This window comes from Microtus pennsylvanicus, chromosome 2, assembly GCF_037038515.1.
Source record: "Microtus pennsylvanicus isolate mMicPen1 chromosome 2, mMicPen1.hap1, whole genome shotgun sequence".
In the NCBI taxonomy this organism is placed as follows: domain Eukaryota; kingdom Metazoa; phylum Chordata; class Mammalia; order Rodentia; family Cricetidae; genus Microtus; species Microtus pennsylvanicus.
This window is the reverse complement of record NC_134580.1, coordinates 67251034-67273711: the sequence shown is the minus strand read 5'-3', so window position 1 is coordinate 67273711 and position 22678 is coordinate 67251034. Positions and strand designations below refer to the sequence as shown.

Below are 22678 nucleotides of genomic sequence, written 5' to 3'. Positions count from 1 at the left end.
AAATCCTAGTCCGACTACCAGAGGCCTCACAGACAACTGTCACCACATTCAGTGGACCTAATTTGGTCCTATGCAAGTTTCTCTGTTTCTAGTCCAGAGGCAATGAGCTCTCACTATCAGGTCAGGTGGTTCTGTGGGTATCCCATTATGGTCATGACCCCTTTGCTCCTCCCTCTCATGGAAGGTTTTTCAGAAATTTGGTCCAGTATTTAGCTGTGGATGTCAGCATCTGCTTCCATCAGCTCTTGGAGAAAGGTTCTGGTTACAGGGGAAACCAGTTCAGTCACCCTCTGCACCATTGCTTTGGGTCCTAGTGGAATATCATTTTTGTGAATTCCTGAGAATTTCTCCTACTGCCTGGTTTCTTGCTAGCCCCATAATGGAGCCCTCTGTCAAGATATCCCTTTCCTTGCTCTCACTATTTCTCTTCCTTCCCCCATCTAAACCATCCCATTCCCCCATACTCTCTTCTTCAATCCCTTTCTCTCCCCTTCCCTCCTGCTCTCCCTTTCCCCACAAACACTCCCAGTTTTCTCAGGAGATCTGGTTGAATTCCCCTCCCCAGGGAGATTCATGTATGTGTCTCTTAGGGTTCTCCTTCTTTCCTAGCTTCTAAGGGGCCGTGGACTATAGGCTGGTTATTATTTGCTTTATGACTAATAGTCTTTATCTTACAATTGAAATAACTCTAAATTGTAATATATATATATATATATATGTGTGTGTGTGTGTGTGTGTGTGTGTATGTATGTGTATATATGTATGCATGTATATATTTTCCTTTAGAGCAGAGCCAGTAGAAGCTACTAATGTGGCACTTTCCCACTGATGAATCTGAATCTACTTAAGAATAAATTATTCACTTTGAAATGTAAACTCTGTGTACCTTTTGAAACAACACAATCTAAATTACTGACACACTCATCATATATACAGAACCACTCATTGTGATTATTCATTTATTTGGACAAACAAATGTGGTGTTCATTTTTGATCACTATTAGTTGTTTAAAATACCCAAAACACACATTTAATTACCCATACTGCATTTTTAGAATACCGAAGTATTCTAATTTCTCAAAGAAAAAGGAGCAAGGCACTAATGGTCTGTGGGAATGGATGTGTGTTGTGAGGTAGAGGACATGTACTGGTTACAAAATTATGTGCCTTAGTGAAACCTGACATTATACAGTTGTCCATATGCTTTTAGAGCTCCCACACCAGATTTATTCAGCAAAAACTGTCATAACCAAACTTTTTGTATAATCTTTGGATTGATACTCTTATATCTTTGTTCCTAAGTGTATAGATGACAGGATTCAGAGCAGGTGTGATAGCAAAGTCAGCAATAAACAGGTATTTGTCAACTGCTGATGCGGGGAAAGGCCACACATAGAGAAACATGCATGGAGTGAAAAAAAGAACAACCACGGTGATGTGTGCTGACAGAGTGCCCAACGCCTTGGACAAGTCCCCTGAGGACCTTTTCCAGACGGTGATCAAAATGAACATATAGGAGAGGAGAAGCAGGAAGAAGGCTCCCATGCTCAGGAAGCCACTGTTGGCAGCAACAACAAACTCAAACTTGTCTCCATCAGTACATGCAAGTTGTATGATTCGAGGGAAGTCACAGTAAAAGCTGTCTACTTTGTTAGGACCACAAAAAGGCAGGTTTATAACAAAAGAGAACTGGACCAGAGCATGGACCACACCAGTGACCCAGGCAGCAATTACAAATGAAATGCATATTTTAGGGCTCATGATGCTCAAGTAGCGCAGAGGCTTACAGATGGCTGTGTACCTGTCAATTGCCATGGCTATGAGCAGCACCATCTCCCCTGCTCCCATAATGTGGATAAAAAAGATCTGAGTCATGCAACTGTAGAAAGAAATTATTTTACATTCTTTCAGAAGATCTGAAATCATCTTTGGAACGGTGGTTGAGGAAACCCACACATCATTCAAAGACAGGTTGGCCAACAGGAAGTACATAGGTGAATGTAAATGAGAGTCAGCAAAGACCAAAATGACAATGAAGAGATTTCCAACAATGATTCCTAAGTAGAGTGTAGAGAATGTCAGCATGAGAAAAGCTTTCGTTTTCCAAGAACCAGAGAGTCCTAGAAGCACAAACTCAGAAACTATGGAGTCATTTAGTTGATCCATTGGCATGGGAAGTTTCAAATCACTTGATGCTAGGCATATGATGAAAATTTGTAGCTTAGCTACTAAAGGATATGTCCAACTTATGAAGTTCCTTGATTCTCTGAATATCAAAATCAGGAGAAAAAACTTTGAGTTGGATAGCAAAAGAATAAGCATCTAAAAAAATAATAAAGCTTTCATGGTAGTGCCCCTAAGGAAACACAAGCATAAATATGATAAAGGGAGGCAAATGGGTTTTCTCCTATTTATTCTCCAGCCAGACATTCTCTTATAGTAGGTTTGCTTTGTAGCATTTCTAAATGTGTTCCCTGAACTCTTTTCTAAATGTTTTCAGGTGTCTATTCACTTCAAATGACAGAAATATATCCATAGAATGTGTTCTTGTAGTATTTTGCAAATTTTTTTTCATGAATTTGTTTCACTGGTGAAAGGGAGGTCGAGGTACAAAGCTATTTTTATACATATTTCATTTGTACATTTCAGTCTTTCAACTCTCCCATTTTCTCACTCACAAATCACTATTAGTTACTTTTCTACAGTCTTACTTTTTCTTTAACATTTTCTACCAATGATGAGAAGTTGGACATGTTTTCTCTCTCTGACAGTTCCTTTAAACAGTGCCTTGCACTTTTTTCTATCATGTTGCAAATGACACAATTCCTTTCTGTATGACTATTATTTAATTGTATGATAGTTATTTCTATGTGTAAGGTATTGTAAATAGTAGAGTCATAAATATGTAAAATCAGGTATCTATTCGGTATGCTCAATTTGTTTGCTTAAGACACAACCCAAGGTAAAATAGTAGATAAATATGGCAGCTCTATTTTATCTTTTTGAGAAATGTCTATGATTCAATACAACTGCTACATGAACATTCTCATCACAAGTGCATAAAACTAAACTTTTACTTTATTCTTGATTAACACTGGATAATTTTGATTTGATAGTGGATGATACTGTTATTGCATTGTAGTATTGATTTGTGTTTCACTCATGACTTATGGTATTAACAAAGGATTTAAAATATTTATTTTTTGCTTTTATGCATATGACTATTTTGTCTGCATATCTATATCGCTCCACGTATGTGCAATTCCCAATGAAGTTAGAAGACAGCATTTGATCCTCTGATACCTGAGTTATTCCAGGCTATGAATTACTTTGTGGGTAATAGGAATTTAACATGGGTCCCCTTTAAAAGCAGCAGATGATCTTTTCTATTGAACCATCTCAATATCCCCAATAGTGAATATTTTTCTACATGTCATTTGGGCATCTGTATTTGTTTTCTTTTGAAGTGACATTCATTCTCATTGCCCCGTGACTTTCAAATTGAATAGTTTTTTTCCCCAGGGGAGAATTTATACCATTTTGACTTTCTTAATATTACTGATGAATGTTCGTATTATTCTATTTTATTCCTTCCTTTTGGTTAGTTTTATTTTTGTTTTGTTATATAGATCTGATTTATCATTTTTGTTTTCACTTTAGTGTAGTTTTGGAATCTTACCTAAAGATATGCCTACACCAATGTGATATTTGCATTAATGTTTCTTGTAGGTTATTTTTTAAATAATTCATGTCTTACATGTGTATACATGTATACTTTTTCTATACAGTTTTTATGAATGTTACTACCCAAATTGAGATGATTAAAAAAAAATTAGTTTGTGACACTTTTATCATGGTCCTGCTTAGACATCAAATTTAGTGAATGTAAAAGTACACGTTATTAGTTGTCTAATTATATATCAATATACAACATTTATTATGTACTTCTCTTGTGCAGATATGCTTAGCAAGTCCATTAAATCTTAAACCATGTGAAATCCTGTACACATTCTTCATTCTTGTTCTAGATTTATATGTTAAAAAATAAACTCCACATTTACAGAACTATAAAGTGTCAGGTTCAGGATTTACATTTAGAAATTTGGAAAACATATTCATTTCTTTTGACTACAGAAATATGCTATTATGATTGGTACTTTTAAATATATCCCAAACTCCTTCCAATCAAACACCTTCCAGCTTATGTATCCTATAGCTATTATAAGCTCATTAAGATAAAAATCTCTGAAGTGATGTCCACTGTAACTATTCTTTTCTATTGCCAGACATTTCTCAGCAATCCTTGGTGTCCATTCAGTCAGTCTTATCATATAATTGTCATGGACACCATGTTCCTTGAAAGAAACTATTCTGGATATTTTCTATAGCAATAAATTTTTACTCACTGCTTTACTGTATTTTTCTCCAGGATTCAGTTCTGATTTTATTAATTTGTTTTTGTATATTTCTAATGCTTTGGCTTCTTGGCTTCATGAAGCTCTCATAACCACTTGCTCTCCTGTCCTTTAATGATCTCCAACTCCACTTTTTAAAGATTACAGCTTTATCTCACACCAGGAACAGGAAGTCTGGGTTTATTTTTGAACATGTAGTGAAATTTCTATTTTTCATTGAAATTTGGGCATGTAATTCCAAATCAGTAATTTTCCAGAAAGCCATTTCCTCTAAATAGGGAAAAAGACCTTCCTATGGACAAAATGTATCTTTGCTCCTTGTTTCATTTCTGTAGTTCATGCTATTGTTGTTTTTAAGAGTGCTGCAGCTATGATGCATAAAGCCCATGTCTTACATGCAGCACAGTGGATACTTGAACAAAGCCCAGCACTCAGTGCGCATGTTGACCAACTTCACCAAAGCCATCAGTCCTTTTCCAGATTTCTTCTAGTGATGTGAGAACACTGAACTCTGCTCTTTATGATTCGTTGCAAACAAGTCCTTCTGATGACTGCAACTACATTCAGTCTGGCATTTTCTCAAGCAGTTTTCTGAAAAATTGTCTTCAACCTTTCTCCATGTTTTTATTTATATAAAGTGATGGTTTCTCCTATTTCAACTCCTAATATTTGGCGTGACTCACTCACACTAGACCCGTCTTGTTTTGTTTTATTTCAGCATCATGATACTCAGTTTAATTAGTATCTTACTATTAAATTATTTACCATTAGTTTTAATTTTGGATCCCAGAGTACAACGTCCAAAGTTAATATGCCATATTGAAAAGAAGTCTTTCTAGAGTTTCAAGTTAATCTGTAAAACATGAATTTATATTCCCATAGGCTAACCAAATCTGTTAATGTGTATTGTTACCATTCTCCCAGACACATAGAATAGTCACACCACAGACTTCTGCTCTTCACGTATATTTTCCAGGTGCACAGGTTATACTATCAATCAATTTCAGCGGTTCAGTTATTGTACCTGTTGATGATTCTATTGGTTTCCTATTTTCCCACATCATATTCATGATTCATATTTTCCCACATCAAAAATGTAAAGTGATTGCATTATTTTCCTCCATGTTCTTCTTTGTTTCCAATCAGCATCCAATAGCAATGCTTACCTCTCCAACTGAGGGTCTTGATGAATTAAGTAGCCGAATATATCACATAGTACTCTGAAAAGCTATAAGCACAATGGGATTTCAGATATGACTTCCAGAAATTTTATTAATTAACTATTTAACTGATAGATTTATTATTTTTACAGAGTATAAATTGAACATAGAGTCTTGAACAAGTGATGCAAGAGTTCTACCATTGTTGGATAGCAGTCCAACCATGAACAAATAAGGATTATTTTTGAAATACTGTAACAAGATTACCATATATTAATCTTGTATACTTGAACTATACATGAAATTTTAGGGAAGGAATCCTTGCAGCACTATGGTCTAATAACATTTTGTAAGTAGAGATTTTTTTTTTAATTCAGCAATAATCCTTTGAAGAAAGTAGCAAAGAAAGAATCATTTGAGGATCAGAAAAGTGTTTGCCTCAACAAATTAAAGTCAAGTAAAGGAAAATATATAACCTATCACTGTCCCTTAAAAGCACATACAATATAATTAAAACAGAAAAAAGGATGAAATTTCTGAAAATAAATGACAGTTTATGCATTTACTTGAAAAATTTAACCTTCGGAAATATATTTAAAAATTGAACAGTCATTGTTTTTTACCACAGCGTAGTACTCTAATGTGTATATATTCCATACTTTCTTCATCCATTCTTCCATTGAAGGGCATCTAGGTTGTTTCCAGGTTCTGGCTATTACAAATAATACTGCTATGAACATAGTTGAACAAATGCTTTTGACATATGATAGAGCATCTCTTGGGTAAATTCCCAAGAGTGGTATTGCTGGGTCAAGGGGTAGGATGATCCCGAATTTCCTGAGAAACCGAAACACTGACTTCCACAGTGGATGCACAAGATTGCATTCCCACCAGCAATGGATGAGTGTACCCCTTCCTCCACAGCCTCTCCAGCAAAGGCTATCCTTGGTGTTTTTGACTTTAGCCATTCTGACAGGTGTAAGATGATATCTCAAAGTTGTTTTGATTTGCATTTCCCTGATTGCTAAGGAGATTGAGCACGACCTTAAGTGTCTTTTGGCCATTTGAACTTCTTCTGTTGAGAATTCTCTGTTCAGTTCAGTGCCCCATTTTTTAATTGGGTTAATTAGCCTTTTAAAGTCTAGTTTCTTGAGTTCTCTATATATTTTGGAGATCAGACCTTTGTCTGTTGTGGGGTTGGTGAAGATCTTCTCCCAGTCAGTAGGTTGCCTTTGTGTCTTAGTGACAGTGTCCTTTGCTTTACAGAAGCTTCTCAGTTTTAGTAGGTCCCATTTATTCAATGTTGCCCTTAATGTCTATGCTTCTGGGGTTATACCTAAGAAGCGATCACCTGTGCCCATCTGATGTAGGGTACTTCCCACTTTCTCTTCTATCAGGTTCAGTGTTTTCGGGCTGATATTGAGGTCTTTAATCCATTTGGACTTGAGTTTTGTGCACGGTGATAGATATGGGTCTATTTTCATTCTTCTACAGGTTGACATCCAGTTGTGCCAGCACCATTTGTTGAAGAAGCTTTCTTTCTTCCATTGTATACTTTTAGCTCCTTTATCGAAAATGAGGTGTTCATAGGTTTGTGGGATTAAATCCGGGTCTTCTATACGATTCCATTGGTCGACTTCTCTGTTTTTATGCCAGTACCACCCTGTTTTCATTACTGTAGCTCTGTAATAGAGTTTGAAGTCAGGGATGGTAATTCCTCCAGAAGATCCTTTATTGTATAGGATTGTTTTGGCGATCCTGGGTTTTTTGTTTTTCCATATAAAGCATGCAAATGGATGGAAATAGAAAACACTATCCTGAGTGAGGTATCCCAGACCCAAAAAGATGAACATGGGATGTACTCACTCATAATTGGTTTCTAGCCATAAATAGGGGTCACGGAGTCTGCAATAGGCGAATCTAAAGAAGCTAAGTAAGAAGGTGAACCCAAGGAAAAACATATAGTTATCCTCTTGGATAAGGGAAGTAGACAAAATTGCTGGGGAGAAAAGTGGGATGTTGGGGGTGGGGTGGGATGGGGGTAAGGGGAGATGGGGAGAGAAAAGGTAGAAGGAAAGGAGGGGGGACTTGAGGAAACAGGAGGATCGGGATAAAGGAAGGTTGGATAGGGGAGCACGGAACCCCATTTCTTAGTTAAAGGACCCACTTTAGGATGGGCAGGAGACTTGACCCTAGAGGGGCTCCCAGGTGCCCAAGCTGAGGCCCCCAGTTAATTCCTTGGGCAGCTGAGGATAGGGAACCTGAAATGACCCTACCCTAGAGCAATACTGACGAATATCATGCATATCATCCTAGAACTTTCATCTGGCGATGGATGGAGATAGAGACAGAGACCCACACTGGAACACTGGATAGAGCTCCCAAGGTCCCAAGGAGGAGCAGAAGGAGGGAGAACATGAGCAAAGAAGTCGGGACCACGAGGGGTGCACCCACCCACTGAGACAGTGGAGCTGATCTACTGGGAGCTCACCAAGGCCAGCTGGACTGTTACCAAAAAAAGCATGGGATAAAACTGGACTCTCTGAACATGACGAACAATGAGGGCTGATGAGACGCCAAGGACAATGGCACGCGGTTTTGATCCAACGCAATGTACTGGCTTGGTGGGAGCCTAGCCAGTTTGGATGTTCACCTTCCTAGATATGGACGGAGGGGGGAGGACCTAGGACTTACCACAGGGCAGGGAACCCTGACTGCTCTTTGGACTGGAGAGGGAGGGGGAGAGGAGTGGGGGGAAAGGGAGAGGGGTGGGAGGAGGGGGAGAAGAATGGGAGGAGGGGGAGGGAAATGGGAGGCTGGGAGGAGGTGGAAATTTGTTTTTTTTCTTTCTTTTCTTTATTCTCCTTTTATCAATAAAAAAAAGAAAATTGAACAAAATGTGAGATTCAACCATGGTAATGGGAAAGATAACTGAAAATTATAAAAAAATAATTTGTAAAATATCTATCCAACCACTGTATATATGTAACACATGTTCAGGGAAAGGGTCCTGTGATCTTATCAGAAAATTCACATTGTTTTTGAGACCTAGAGATCTTAGAATTATATAAATTAAGCTCTGATCAAATTAAACTAAAATTAAAATTAAAACTGGAATGAGCACAGTGAAAATTAGATAGGTATGAGTTCAATTTAATATGCTAAGTCATTTACTACAAATTTGTTGGAACATGAATAACTAGCTATAACTGGTTGTTATTAATGCAGGCCAATATTGAGAGCATTGATTTCTGATGATCTTATTAAATGTCTTAAAAAAATCTTTGGGCAATTACAAGTTTCTTATTCATGACACTTTACATATTAGACATATACCAATAAAGATAGACACACACACACACACACATATGAGTTTCTGTGTGTTTGACTGTGTGTATGCTACATGTATACAGAGATGCACACGAGATAGGAGAGAAAGGACTTTGGATGCATATTCTTGTCCTCTTCCACACCAGAAGTCATCTCTGAGTCACCACTGAGTCATCTCTCCAGATGTGGAAATTATTTTAAAATTTTAGGTTAAGATTTATTTTTAAGGCCACAACAGTTTCAGAAACTTTTCCAGATTGTGTTATGATACTCCCCGAGACTATGATAATCCCGTGGCTGCTGTGGTCTGAAATACTTCTCAGCTTCAGTGATAGGAACATGAGTCACAGTGACTCCACAGGGCAGAGGGATCACTGAAGACCAAACCTTTTTAACTCTGACCCTGCTATTCTATTCCACGTGTCTATATTTAAAGGAAATGAGATGGCCAATGTCAGAATTTATTTTTACAGTATTTTACAGCACTGTATTTCTGAAAGTATAAAGTACTCAGAAATGGACTAATTACTCAAGTATACTGGCTGGTCAAATAGATATTAATTGTATAAAATAGGTTTGTACATTGTTGAATCTATAGTAAGTAGAAAAAATGTTTCATTTATAGAGTTACAGAGTAAACCTAATATTTTATTCTTGGAGGGACATTCAAGCTACTTTTCCCCTATGACAATTTTTATTAAAAACTAAGTTCCATGTTTATTTTAAAGCTCAGGTAAGCACAAATGTATTATCTATGTTAATCTCAATGGGTATCAGATAAAATAGTCTCTAGACTTTAAATTGTTGTTTTTAAAATTTATTTTCCTATTTTTCTTTGTTCATTCATATAAGTAGAAAGTGGCAGATCTATAATATATATACTAAGTATTATCTGGCTTCTAATAAAAATTTTGACTTTGAGAAAATTAAGTCATAAAGATGACAGAAGACTCAGAAGACACACACATGCACAATTAACAGAGGTTGTACAGAAGTGCACATTATTATTAAAAGCATTTAAACATTTTTGTCGTCAGTGTGGAGTGTAGGCTACCCTGTTGATGTCAATAGTTAGCATACCTGAATTTACTGCTTTGATTATGTGATAAAAAAGGAAAAATTAAAACTATATAGAAAATATTAAGATTAAAGGATCTTGCAATTCATTTGAAAGACTTTGCACTCCAAGTTAAATTCATGAGAAACACATGTAAGACTGTAGGTTTCTCTGTGTGTTTATGTGCGTGTGTGTGAATGTGTGTGTGTTTGTGTGTGTGTTTGTGTGTGTGTATGTATGTATGTGTGTATGTGAAATTGCAGTAAATGAGTCACTGAGAGAAAATCTATAATATTTGTGGTTGATACTCACATGAATAATACATTTAGAACTCGAAGATCTATATTTGAAAGTAAAAAAAAATGCCACAGGGAAAAATATTCTGAAATTACCTAATTAGATGGAAAGTGATATCCCTAAATCAAAAAGAGTTTTTCATGAACTTACCTACAGGAATTGCCTGTAAAATCAGTTTCTTCTTATATGACAATAGTTATTTTAGCTTGTGCCTTTACCCCAAAATGATGGTGAGCTCATTTACTACACTTAGGAACTTTAATGAGGATTCTTCATCGGTGTAGAACAATGTATTATGAAACCTCTTTGTGGAAAATCTTTGCAGGTCTATGTTTTAAATAGAACCCAAGCTTTGAAAGACTTTCCCTAGCATTTTCCCAGGGGAAATCTCATACTCACTCTAAATATAGCCCTCATGTGACTCTTACGCTTCATCAAACTTAGATTTGACTTAGGATAGGAAAATGCAATAAAAAATGTTATTTAAAAACACAATGATGATGGTTAAAAATGTCTCTGTAAAGAGAGAACAACATTAATTTTTCTATGTATAATGTTGCAAATTGAACTAAAATGTGAATTCCAGTACTAAGTGATTATCACAAGTTAAATATATATGGCTAATGACAGCCAGGGTAGCATTGACATGTTTCCACTATGTGCATAACTCTGAACTTCTGTTTTTTATAATTCAGGTGGGTCTCATTTTTCTCAGAATTTTATTTTTTGACATTCTGAAAATTGGATTGTGCAAATCTATGCATAGCTCTAAGTGATGAGAAATTAATAGAAGAGTAATTTATCATATGCAATAAAATTGCATATGCATCATAATTGAAATAGGATAAAGATAATTTCCTAGTTGTATTTTAACAATTATTAAAAATGCCCTCTAATTATATCAATCCATTGTTTGTCATAGGGGAGATATTACATAATCAGATATGTCTCTCGCCAATACTGTTCCAATGCATAGGTGAACATAGAATGGTTAACACAGTGTCCAAGAGAACACAGTCTGAGAAATAACAATATGAGAGTTTAAGTTGTAGCTGAGAAAAAGTGATAATGCCTTGTCATTTAAACTTTAGAACGTATTTATTACCATGGAGCAGATAGAGACAGAATGTGCTTAACTCCCATACCAACTATACCACTATTGTACCAATGGGTATATACTGCCTGACAAATTTATTTATTTATTTATTTTAGGGAATATGGCATTTAAATATTTAATTATTAAAAAACTTTTCATAACAAAAAAAGACAGGTTGGCTCCTAGCAGCAGTACTCTATTTCTTCCAAAGAAGACAGAAGACAGATGAACACAAAACAACATCCATCCACAATTCACTTCAACTGCCAAGTTCCAACCACTGGGAAAAACTGCCTTTCATCTAAACTGAAGATCTCCAGACAGTGGACAGAATTACCAGAATCAACAGCCTAGCTGCTCAGGTCAAGGTAGGCTTGTCTTCCTACAGAATCCTTAGCCCAAAGGATCTTCTGGTGCCTGGTAGACTCCTGTCTTGGCAATGTTTGGCAGTCATTTTTGCTTGTATCTTGCTTATATAGTTGGGCATAATGCATTTTGTCAGTAGTTGAGGCAGGGGCAGTTCTTTGCTCAAAGGCCAGTTTTGTCAATCAGAAAATAAGCTCCAAGAGGAGTGTCTTCAGTGCCTTACACTCTTTCAGGAATAGATCAGTACTGCCAGGAGCAATCATGTCTCACGATTTATCTATTTATGTGTATGTGGATATGCCTTTGTTCACATACAAGCCAGAGCTCACATGAACCATAAGAAACAGTAGTATACCTTGAGCTGGAGTTACATACAGCTATGAACCACTTGATGCTGGGAATTGAACCAGTTGTTTGTTGTTTGTAAGAACAGCAAGTTCTCTTTATCATTCAACCATCTCTCTAGACCCCAGAAAAGCAAATTTAAAAACTCAGATTAAAGTAAATGACAAACAACTAGAAAACATTAAACCAAAGTTAAATATTTGAAAAAAAATTTTGAATTTAAAGAATTTATGACCAGATATCACAATTAAGAGAAGATACTCAAGCTATGATTCACCATATAAGATTAATGTGGCAGTCTGCCTTCATCAGAGAAGCTTCTTATTGTAGTTTTCTGGGGAGGGATATAAGGGTCAGCGAACGTTAACACAGAAACATAGAGTTGGCTAACGTGCTACGAACAAGTGGCATTAGAATGCTCAGTCCTCTATGTAACACCCATATGTCTCTCTTCAAAGATCAGGGAGAAAGGCAGAAGAGAGGACACAAGAAGTGAAGAGAGAAGATTGGAAGCTGTACAGCAAAGAGACTGGCATCTTCTGAACATAGCACAGCTGTTGCATTCACTAACTCACTGCAGCTGTGGTTATCTGCAGAAAACCTGCACAGAACTGACATCACCCACATAAAGGATGGTGGAAGGGGCCTCATGGAGGGACTATTGGAGGCCAGTGGTGTCTGCAGTGTGGGGGTTGTAAAGTATAAGTGATTAAATTTGAGTTATTGAAAATGCATCTGTCTTATATTGAGGAACAATATAAAAGCACTTCCTTTGGAATCATTTAACCAAAAGTAGGTCCAGAGCTGATTTCTCTACTGCCTGTTCTCTGAGTCTTCTGTCCTCTGTCTGTCTGTCATTTGAGCCTGATTCTGTGCCTGTGTAAAGGCTTTCTTGTGGCTGTCTGTCCCTGTTGAATGGACCGAGCAAATGCCATAACAGGCTGCCCAGTTTTCTGTCAGTGATCAGGCTTCAGTTGCAATTTCCTGAGAATGAGTAAGAAGTTTCTGATGAAAAGCCATGCATAAATAAAGATCTATCTATAACACTGCTAACAGCAAGGAGGAGGCCTGGTGCACACAGTACTAGAACAGGACAGTACTGAACTACCCTCTACAGCAGTTCAAGACAGGGCCTGGAAATTCCAGCCCCAAAATGGAAATCTGCAGCCTTGATTAACCCCTGACTAGCCCTAGCCAATTAAGTTGCACTAATGTGATTAAGATTGCTTAAGCCAATAATATCTAAAATTTCCCAACTTCCTCCAACACTCCCCTCAGTAAGGCTTAAAAAAAAAGCTACAATCCTCTCAGGGTCATTGCCATCTTGCCTTTGGGAAGAATGATCAGGCCCCAGCATGCTGGTATAGTAATAAAAACAGACTCTTTGCTTTTTGCAGCGGATTTGGTCCCTTGGTGGTCTTGGGGAGACCCGATTCTGGGTACAACAACTGTGTCTGTGTGTCTACCCCTATGTGTACCAGTATGTTTATTCAGCCATGTATGCGAATGATGCCTATCTGTGTGTGATGTCATTGTCATATCTAATAAAGACTTCACTGTGTATTCATGAATGGCAGAGAATCAATTACGTGGCAAAGCAATTGGGCAGTTTACAGTACTTTTTAACAGAGTGTTACAAGGAATAAAGTCACTGACTCCAATTGATCCTAGCTCACCCAGAAAACAAAACATCATTGTTTACCAACCAATAACCAAAAGTGGTCACATTATGATTTATTATTGATTTTATGAAGTTACTTTCCACTTCTGTATTTGTTGGTTTTATCAAATGATACATGTATCTGGTCCGGAGGCTTGGGAAAGCACACAGTTTAAGATTTTCGATTAGGTTGTAAAAGTCATTTACAAGGCAACTAAAAATGGTTCTTACAATGTTCTCTTAAAGCCAGGTTAAAAAGTTTGAGTATATAACAGACTAGAGGTCTTAAGTTTAGTTACTGAAAGGTGTTTTATTAACATAGGCTGTGAAGTCCAGCAAAAGCTCAATTTCTTAGAAATTAAGATATTTTCAAAATTTATTCAACTCACTACCTTTCAAATTCATAGTATGATGTAAGAAAAAAATTGTAACTATTTCTCAATCAGCATATAAAATGAACATGCTTTGATTGCCAAAATATAAGTATAATAAGATACAGGAAAATATCAACTTATAAAAATAGCTTTGCAAATAAATGATGTGGATAGAAATTTTAGCTTTTTAGCTTTTCTATGGATAATGAGTATAGTCAGTACAAAACAATTATAAACTCCACTTAAGATGTCATTAATGTTAGTCAACTTGAAATAAAGTATCCAACATTTTTTAAACTGTTGGATAAAGGAAAATAAATAGTCTCAACCAAGAACTCTTCAGCTATGCTTATAGGAGGGCAATTAGAAGATGCATTTTGTACTTCTGTAGATCAAGACATTTTGATCATCTTGAGCAGTTGAGTAATCATTCTCCTCATTGCCACCTTCATGTCTTTATTCCTCAGTGTGTAAATGGCAGGGATCAGGATGGGCGTAATCATGAAGTCCAGAATGGCAAGAAACTTATCCAGAGGGAAAGTAGGAAATGGCCACATGTACACAATGATGCATGGTCCAAAGAACAAAATCACCACAGAGATGTGAGCAGAAAGAGTAGAGAGGGCCTTGGACAAGTCACCTGATGAATGTTTTCTTACAGTGAAAAGGATTACAATGTAGGAAATAATCAATAAGAAGAAGGTTCCTACAGAAATAAACCCACTGTTGGCAGTAACCATGAACTGCATTTTGTGGGGCTCTGCGCATGCCAGTTTGATGAACTGAGGAAGATCACAGTAAAAGCTATCTATCTTATTAGGACCACAAAAATTCAAATGAGCAACAAAAGCTAATTGGGCAACAGAATGCAGTAACCCAATAACCCAAGCACCAGACAAGAGCAAACGGCACGTCCATGGGCTCATGATGGTCAGGTAGTGGAGGGGCTTGCATATGGCCACATATCTGTCCCAGGCCATGGCTATCAGCAGTACCATCTCAGATCCCCCCAGGACATGAAGGACAAATATCTGGAAGACACACCCTGAAATGAGATGGTATTGTGCCCAGAGGAGAGGTCAGAAAACATTTTTGGTACAGTTAAGGTGGAAAGACATAAATCAATAAATGAGAGGTTTCCCAAAAGAAAGTACATAGGGAAATGTAAATGTGGGTCAAAGGTCACTGTAAGCACAACAAGGGTGTTTCCCAGCACAATGGCTACGTAAAACACCATAGAGAAGGCAAGAAAGAAATGCTGTATTGGTCTAGATGTTGAAAGTCCCAGAAATACAAACTCAGACAACTCTGTGTAATTTGTTTTAAACATTTACTTTTCTTTCTTTCTTTTTTCTTTTCTTTTTTCTGTTACCTAAGGGACTGAAAACAAAGGAATTTTTTTTAAAAATTCATTATAAATAAATAGTTGAAAAAACAATTAAGAATATTTCTGAATGAATTAAAACCAAACAATTTTATAGTCATTAGAAAGTAATTTGAAAATTTCCTTAACTCATTTATCTGTTCAACTAATAGTTTGTAGTTATTTACTATAAGTCAAGACCTAAGTCAAAATCATGTGAAAAATAGATTATTAGTTTATCAGGATCTAAATACATTGCAACATGTACTGACAACACATTTAAGAAAGACAACAGTGTAGTACCCCAGGTATGTGACTTGTCATAGTGGTCATGACTCATTGATAATAGCCTTGTTACTACTCAAGAGAATGAGAGATAGTCTTTGGAACTAGTTCACACAAAGAATCCAAGACAGGAAGACTAATAGGCAAGAAGAGTGATGGAGATCAGAATGGAGGACAAGCCAGACATAATTTTGGATCTATGTTTAGAACTTTTTTCTGAAACCAACAATAAGTTTGTGAAGTTTAATAAGCAGTAGCTTCACCATAATTAATACTTTCAAATGGTCATATACAAAATTAGAAAGAACATCATATAATCTGTCATAGCACAGCGGAGAAATATATGGGGTTAGGGAGTGGATGAATTATTCATACCAAAATGTAACAAATAAAACGTGCAAGCCATATTTGCTTTCTATCATAATCATTAGTTGACCTCAATTGATGATTAACATATAAAACAGAAAAAGGGCTGCTGGGATGACTCACTAAGTAAGGTGCTAGCTGTGTATGCATGAGGACTTGGCACCTTAGGTGTTCAGATACTTAGCACCTGTTTAAAAGCTGAGTAAGTGGTACATACTCATATCAGTGAAGGGAACAGCATGTTCTGGGAGTACCAGCCTCCAGTTTACCTGGAATAGTAAGATCAAGATTCAGTGAGTCAGCATGTTGCAAAGCAAGGGGTAACTGATTATCCTACATCTGAATTCCACACTTTACAGAAACGAGCAAACTCTCCTTCAGCCTCTTTATTACGGTCATTTTCATGTCATCACTCACTTCATACCTGGTTCCTTGCCTTAAGTTGCTCTAAGAATGAAATTACAACTTATTACAACTCAGAGCAACTTGAGGCAGTCAGGCTGGACACACTGTTCTTTATAAATATCTCATAAGTACCATAACCAAAGAAAAACAATGAGGTGGTGAGGCAAGGAGCCTGTGCTGTATGGGCACAAGTGGAGAAATTATATTCTAAATACCAGATGAAATAGAGCAGGACTGAACAGGTACACTAGAACACTGTGCTCAACTGGAGGAGACGTCTTTTGTAAAGGACCTCTAATCAAAATTCTAAAGGAATTAAATGCTATCTACAAATTTAAAATATTGATATTCTGGAATACAAAATATATACATATTCAGTATATTTTACTGTGTGGATGATTTGAAGAAAACAAGCTCTAACAGAGTTTTCGTAAAATGGTTTATTTCTTATCTTTCTTGTTTATAGCTTCCAAGTGTTTGCATTTTTTCACTGATGATATTGTACTCATAAGTATAAAAATATAGTCATCATTTATTCAGAATATAAACACTCATAATATTGCAACATGTTGCCAAGTAAGGTATCTGAATGGAAAAAACAGTACCACTTGCACATAAAACTCACAATGAGATCAACATACACAGTTAAGAAGTCAAATAGTTCTCTATATCCATCACCAGTCATAATCTTTCTGTTCTGCCAATCAGTATGGAGAGAAAAGGAGAGATTTGTAAAGGCAGAAGAGATGGATCAGCAAAAGAGCCTGAACATTTTAAGGCTTTAAATAAAAATCTCATTTTGTACCTTGTATATGTACTACAAATTGCTGTTTAATAGATTTTAAAATATAGTCATTATTACAAGACTGAATATTAAATATGTGACAAATATATTCACACAGAGACTATAGTCTAAAAGTGTAAAGAATGAATTATTAATTTTAATATAAGCATACAATGAAATATTATGACACATTAAAAATCACCAGAATAGGTTTACACAGGCAAGTCTAGAGAGATTTATACTTACCTAAAAAAACAAGAAAAAGTATAAAAACAGTAATATGACTATTTGTGAACATTTTAAACTTAAACATTCTTTAAGAAACACCAAATAACACCAGTAATGGTGAGGACTAAATGATAGAATTGTAAGTGGCTGTCCCTACATAAATTCTCTATTTCTGTGTTGTTTAAAAAATCTAAAAGAATCTTGTATCAACATTAACCAAAGGTGGAGTTGTAAATACAAAATACTAGATTCAGGAAGAACAGATCTATAAATTCAATAGAGTGGTTTCAAATTTATCCAAACTAGCATTTAATGTTACAATAAGTATTTAAAATTATTGAAAAATTATTTTCACCTAAATATATGTCACTCTACAAGAGTTTTCTCAACATCAGATTCATCAGCAATAAAAATCTCACATGTGGGAGCAGTTCATTGCCAGTTATTTTAACATTGATCAGCTGTTTGATTGATGCTAAAGGAGAAGAAATGAGGGAGAAGAGACAAGGACCAAGAAAGATAACAGTAGACAAGGTAGAAAAAAAGCAAGTTAACACTATATAGGTTACAATGGAAGAAATTGGAGTAAAATTTAATGGCTCATTTTGTTGCTATGTTCAAACTGACCTACCAAGACTATGACAGAGGAACCAGGCTCAGACACACAACAAGCAAACTGAAAAAATCAAAGGTAGCACATGAATGAATATTTCCTGAGTCTTCTAATACCTATCTGCTGTTTGAAACCCCTAACAGCCTCCATGTTTAGATTTTCTATCTCTGGGTGAGATGGTCAAGTCCTTAGAATCAGTGTATTGGCCCTTTTCCTGCTTTCATCTTCTTTATCCTTTATAAGACTATTTTCAACATCTTGTTAACCTCCAATTTGTTCCAAAAATTGCAATGAAACATAGGGTTACGCAATACAACTTCTAAATTTGTTTTGGAAATCCCAGCATGAATGGATGCCCAATAAGTATATCTGAAAGAAAAATAGTATTGAAGATGGAACACTCTGCATGTTACAGAGATGTTGTGTATTAGCTGTACACAGAAAGTTACTGCTAATGCTGGTAGGGTATTAAAGTCTACTTACCAGGTGTCCTCAAATACTAAGACAGCAGTTTTGCCACTATTACTTTCTCATTTAGAATGTGTCTTCCTTTTGGATATTGTGTGTTTAATACTTCTTACCAATGCTCTAACTAGCTACAAGCTGACAAAAGCATTTTGTGACCAACTGATGGTTGGTGACCTAAGTCTCCAGGTCATTTACCATGGGAATTGTACTTCAAAATCCCATTGCATCAAAGAGAAAAATACTAGTTGTTTTAGTAAGTATTTCATGAAAAAGTAAAGGAAACCAAAGTAAAATATTTTTAAAGAAAACCAACATTGATATTTTATTACACAGTACAATTTATATATCATTTTGACCAATGTTATTGAAAAACATGTAGCTACTAATTCATTGAGTGTGTTGTTTTGCTTTTTCTAATATTTTTATAGACATTTTCCCCTTACTTTTGTGATTATGATGTAATCTCATTACATAATTTCTCCCTTCACTTTCTTCCCTACGAATCACTCCACATACCCCTCCTTGATCACTTTCCAATCGAATTCAAAGCCTTTTCACACAGTGAATACTGTTACAATCATTCTTTTCACACAGTGAATACTGTTACAATCATTCTTTTGTGTTATTCAATTTTTTTTCTTTTCTGTGCTCTACTTTGCCCTAGATTTCCTCAAGTACTTTAGGATACAACTCAGGTACACAGCAATACTAACCACAAACTTCACAAACTAACATCTGTGTATGATCAACTTATACACTGTTAAGTTTATTTCCATCTCTCCATTTTACCTGAATGATAACAACATCTTGTAGAGCCAAGTTTCCCTGTGTCCTCTCAGATAAAGTGCCACATAGAATCCTCCATTAGGAATATATGAAGCTAATTATATACACCTTGAGAGTATCTGAGCAAGAGATAGAGGAAAAGCATGACATCTTGAAGGAGCTCATGGTTACAGAATTTTTCTCAAGAGAATTATTTGTATTGGTCAGTGTGTCCAAAGAACTCTGAAACTCAGATACTATGGAGAAAGTGGAATTGTTTTGGTCTCCTTAAGCTATTTGGATCCGATAATTGATAATTACTCATTGCAATTACTTCTTTCTTCAAGGTAAATATCTTCTCAATATTAAACAGAAATAAACAAAGTATTAGAAATATCCTGGCCAAATGAGTTGGCTCAATAAAAATGGCACTTACTATCATGCTTGAGGACCTGAGTTCAATCTCTGCAGCTAACATGTGGAAGAAGAGAATGGACTAATAACAGTTGACTCTATCTCCACACAATATTTTTTTACAAAACTAATACTAATTATAAAAATTTTAAACAGCATAACTCATTGTTTTGGGCTGAATAAAATTTCTTTGTGTGTATTATCTATTCATTAGGTGATCTGTGACATATTCCTTTCTCTAGCTATTGTAAATAGAATAGCAAAAACATGAATATGCAAATATCCTTGCAGCAAAATATTGTCTGTGGTCATTCAAATAAAGTATTTCCCATATGCTCAAATGTTCGAATATTTGGTCCACAGTTGGTGGCACTGTTTGAGTAGGTTTAGGAGCTACACAGTACCTGGTAGAAGTAGGTGACTGTGATGGGCTCTGAGGGTTCAAAGCCTCGCAGTACTCCCAGTGCGGTCCGTTTTGTGTTTACAACAAGGATGTAGTTATTAGTTCCTGTCATCATGCTTCTCCTCCGTCATCATGGATGCTTAGCTCTCTGTAACTATAAATCTAAATAAACTATTTCTTCTAGAAGTTGCTTTGGTCATGGTGTTTTATCTCATTTAAATGGCAAAGCAAGTAAGACAGGGTCCTTTATGTATGTAGCCATGACTGGTATAGCTGGTAATATGATAACTTTATTTTAATGTTTTCTTCTCTTACTTTATGTTTTAAACTTTTAATACGATATATTTTAATCACATCCTTTCCCATAAATTCAACTTCTCCACACACCCCAGCCCTACTCTTCTAAATTTATATTCTCGTACTCTCTTTAAAAAAAAAACTAACAAAATCAAAAACAAATAAAAGTTTTCATAATCTCTTGGGTATATACCCAAGAGATGCCCGATCATATGACAAAAGCATTTGTTCAACTATGTTCATAGCAGTATTATTTGTAATAGCCAGAACCTGGAAACAACCTAGATGTCCTTCAATGGAAGAATGGATGAAGAAAGTGTGGAATATATACACAGTAGAGTACTACGCTGCGGTAAAAAACAATGACTTCTCGAATTTTGCATGCAAATGGATGGAAATAGAAAACATTATACTGAGTGAGGTAACCCAGACCCAAAAAGATGAACATGGGATGTACTCACTCATTATTGGTTTCTAGCCATAAATAAGGGATACGGAGCCTACAATTGGTGAACCTAAAGAAGCTAAATAAGAAGGTGAACCCAAGGAAAAACATATAGTTATCCTCTTGCCTATGAGAAGTAGACAAAATTGTCGGGGAGGAAAGTGGGATCTTGGGGGTGGGGTGGGTTGGGGGTAAGGGGAGATGGGGAGAGAAAAGTAAGAAGGGGAGGATGGGGGGAACTTGGGGAAACAGGATGACTGGGATAAAGGAAGGATGGATAGGGGAGCACGGAAGCACAATTCTTAGTTAAGGGAGCCACCTTAGGGCTGACAAGAGACTTGAACCTAGAGTGGCTCCCAGGAGCCCAAGGCATGTCTCCAGTTAGTTCCTTGGGCAGCTGAGGATAGGCAACCTGAAACGACCCTATCCTATAGCAATACCGACGAATATCTTGCATATCACTATAGAACCTTCATCTGGTGATGGATGGAGATAGAGACAGAGACCCACACTGGAGCACTGGACTGAGCTCCCAAGGTCCCAATGAGGAGCAGAAGGAGGGAGAAGATGAGCAAGGAAGTCAGGACCATGAGGGGTGCACCCACCCACTGAGACAGTGGGGCTGATTTACTGGGAGCTCACCAAAGCCAACTGGACTTGGACTGAATGAGCATGGGATCAAACTGGACCCTCTAAATGTAGCTGACAATTGGGGATGACTGAGAAACCAATGATAATGGCACTGGGATTTGTCTCTACTGCATGTACTGGCTTTCTGGGATCCTATTCTATAGCTCTCTGTAACTATAAATCTAAATAAACTATTTCTTCTAGAAGTTGCTTTGGTCATGGTTTTTTATCTCATATAAATGGCAAAGCAAGTAAGACAGGGTTCTTTATGTATGTAGCCATGACTTGTATAGCTGGTAATATGATAACTTTATTTTAATGTTTTCTTCTCTTACTTTATGTTTTAAACTTTTAATACGATATATTTTAATCACATTCTTTCCCATAAATTCAACTTCTCCACACACCCCAACCCTACTCTTCTAAATTTATATTCTTACCCTATCTTTAAAAAAACTAACAAAATAAAAAAAAATAAAAGTTTTCATAAACACCAAAACAGACAACAATTTTTTTTTTCTGTTTTATGTTGAACAAGTATTTCTTGAGCATTTAGTCTTCCCTGGGGTCATATACCCAGTGTCAATCAGTGAAACTGATTTTCCCTGTCCCAACATTAATTGCAAATAGTTTCTTCAGGATAGAAACTTACGCCCATTTTACCTTCTTCTTGAGAGGCTATTTTCTCATTTGAATAGCCTGGTGGATATTGGGCTTGCAATTACAGTCTCTGACAGTTCATATGCCCAACATCCATGCTGTTTCCTTAAAGTCATTGAACACCTTTGGCTCTTAGAGTCTTTCTATCTCCTCTTCCATATAGATCTCTAGCATGAGGGGTGAGCAGTACTACAGTCATCTCATTTAATGATAGGTGGTCTGAAGTCTCTCACCGGTCCAGCTGTGAGTCTCTGTGTTAACAACCCACTACTGCAAGAATTTTCTTGATGAGAATTGAGTGATTCACTAATATATGGGTATAGTAATACATTATTTAAAGTCGTTTTGTTAGTAGAATAATTGTAGTATATTTTCTATAGCGTCTCTGGCCTCTGTAGTCTATGGGTCTTGACATAATCAGCAGTCTCAAATATGGGGTTCATATCATTGAA

At 36.3% G+C, this 22678-nt stretch overlaps 1 protein-coding gene and 1 pseudogene across 1 annotated transcript; both read right to left on the bottom strand.

Moving 5' to 3' along the window:
* Positions 1 to 1230: 1230 nt before the first annotated feature.
* LOC142844238 (olfactory receptor 4F21-like) lies at positions 1231 to 2172 on the bottom strand. Its single transcript, XM_075962559.1, has one exon. It carries the CDS (start codon positions 2170 to 2172, stop codon positions 1231 to 1233), a length of 942 nt encoding a protein of 313 aa, XP_075818674.1.
* Positions 2173 to 14492: 12320 nt separating this feature from the next.
* LOC142844866 (olfactory receptor 4F6-like) lies at positions 14493 to 15430 on the bottom strand (annotated as a pseudogene).
* Between the last annotated feature and the right edge of the window lie 7248 nt (positions 15431 to 22678).

What these genes read in the sequence shown, in the direction of transcription:
- LOC142844238 (XM_075962559.1), bottom strand. Translation starts at nt 2,172, where the DNA reads ATGCCAATGGATCAACTAAATGACTCCATAGTTTCTGAGTTTGTGCTT.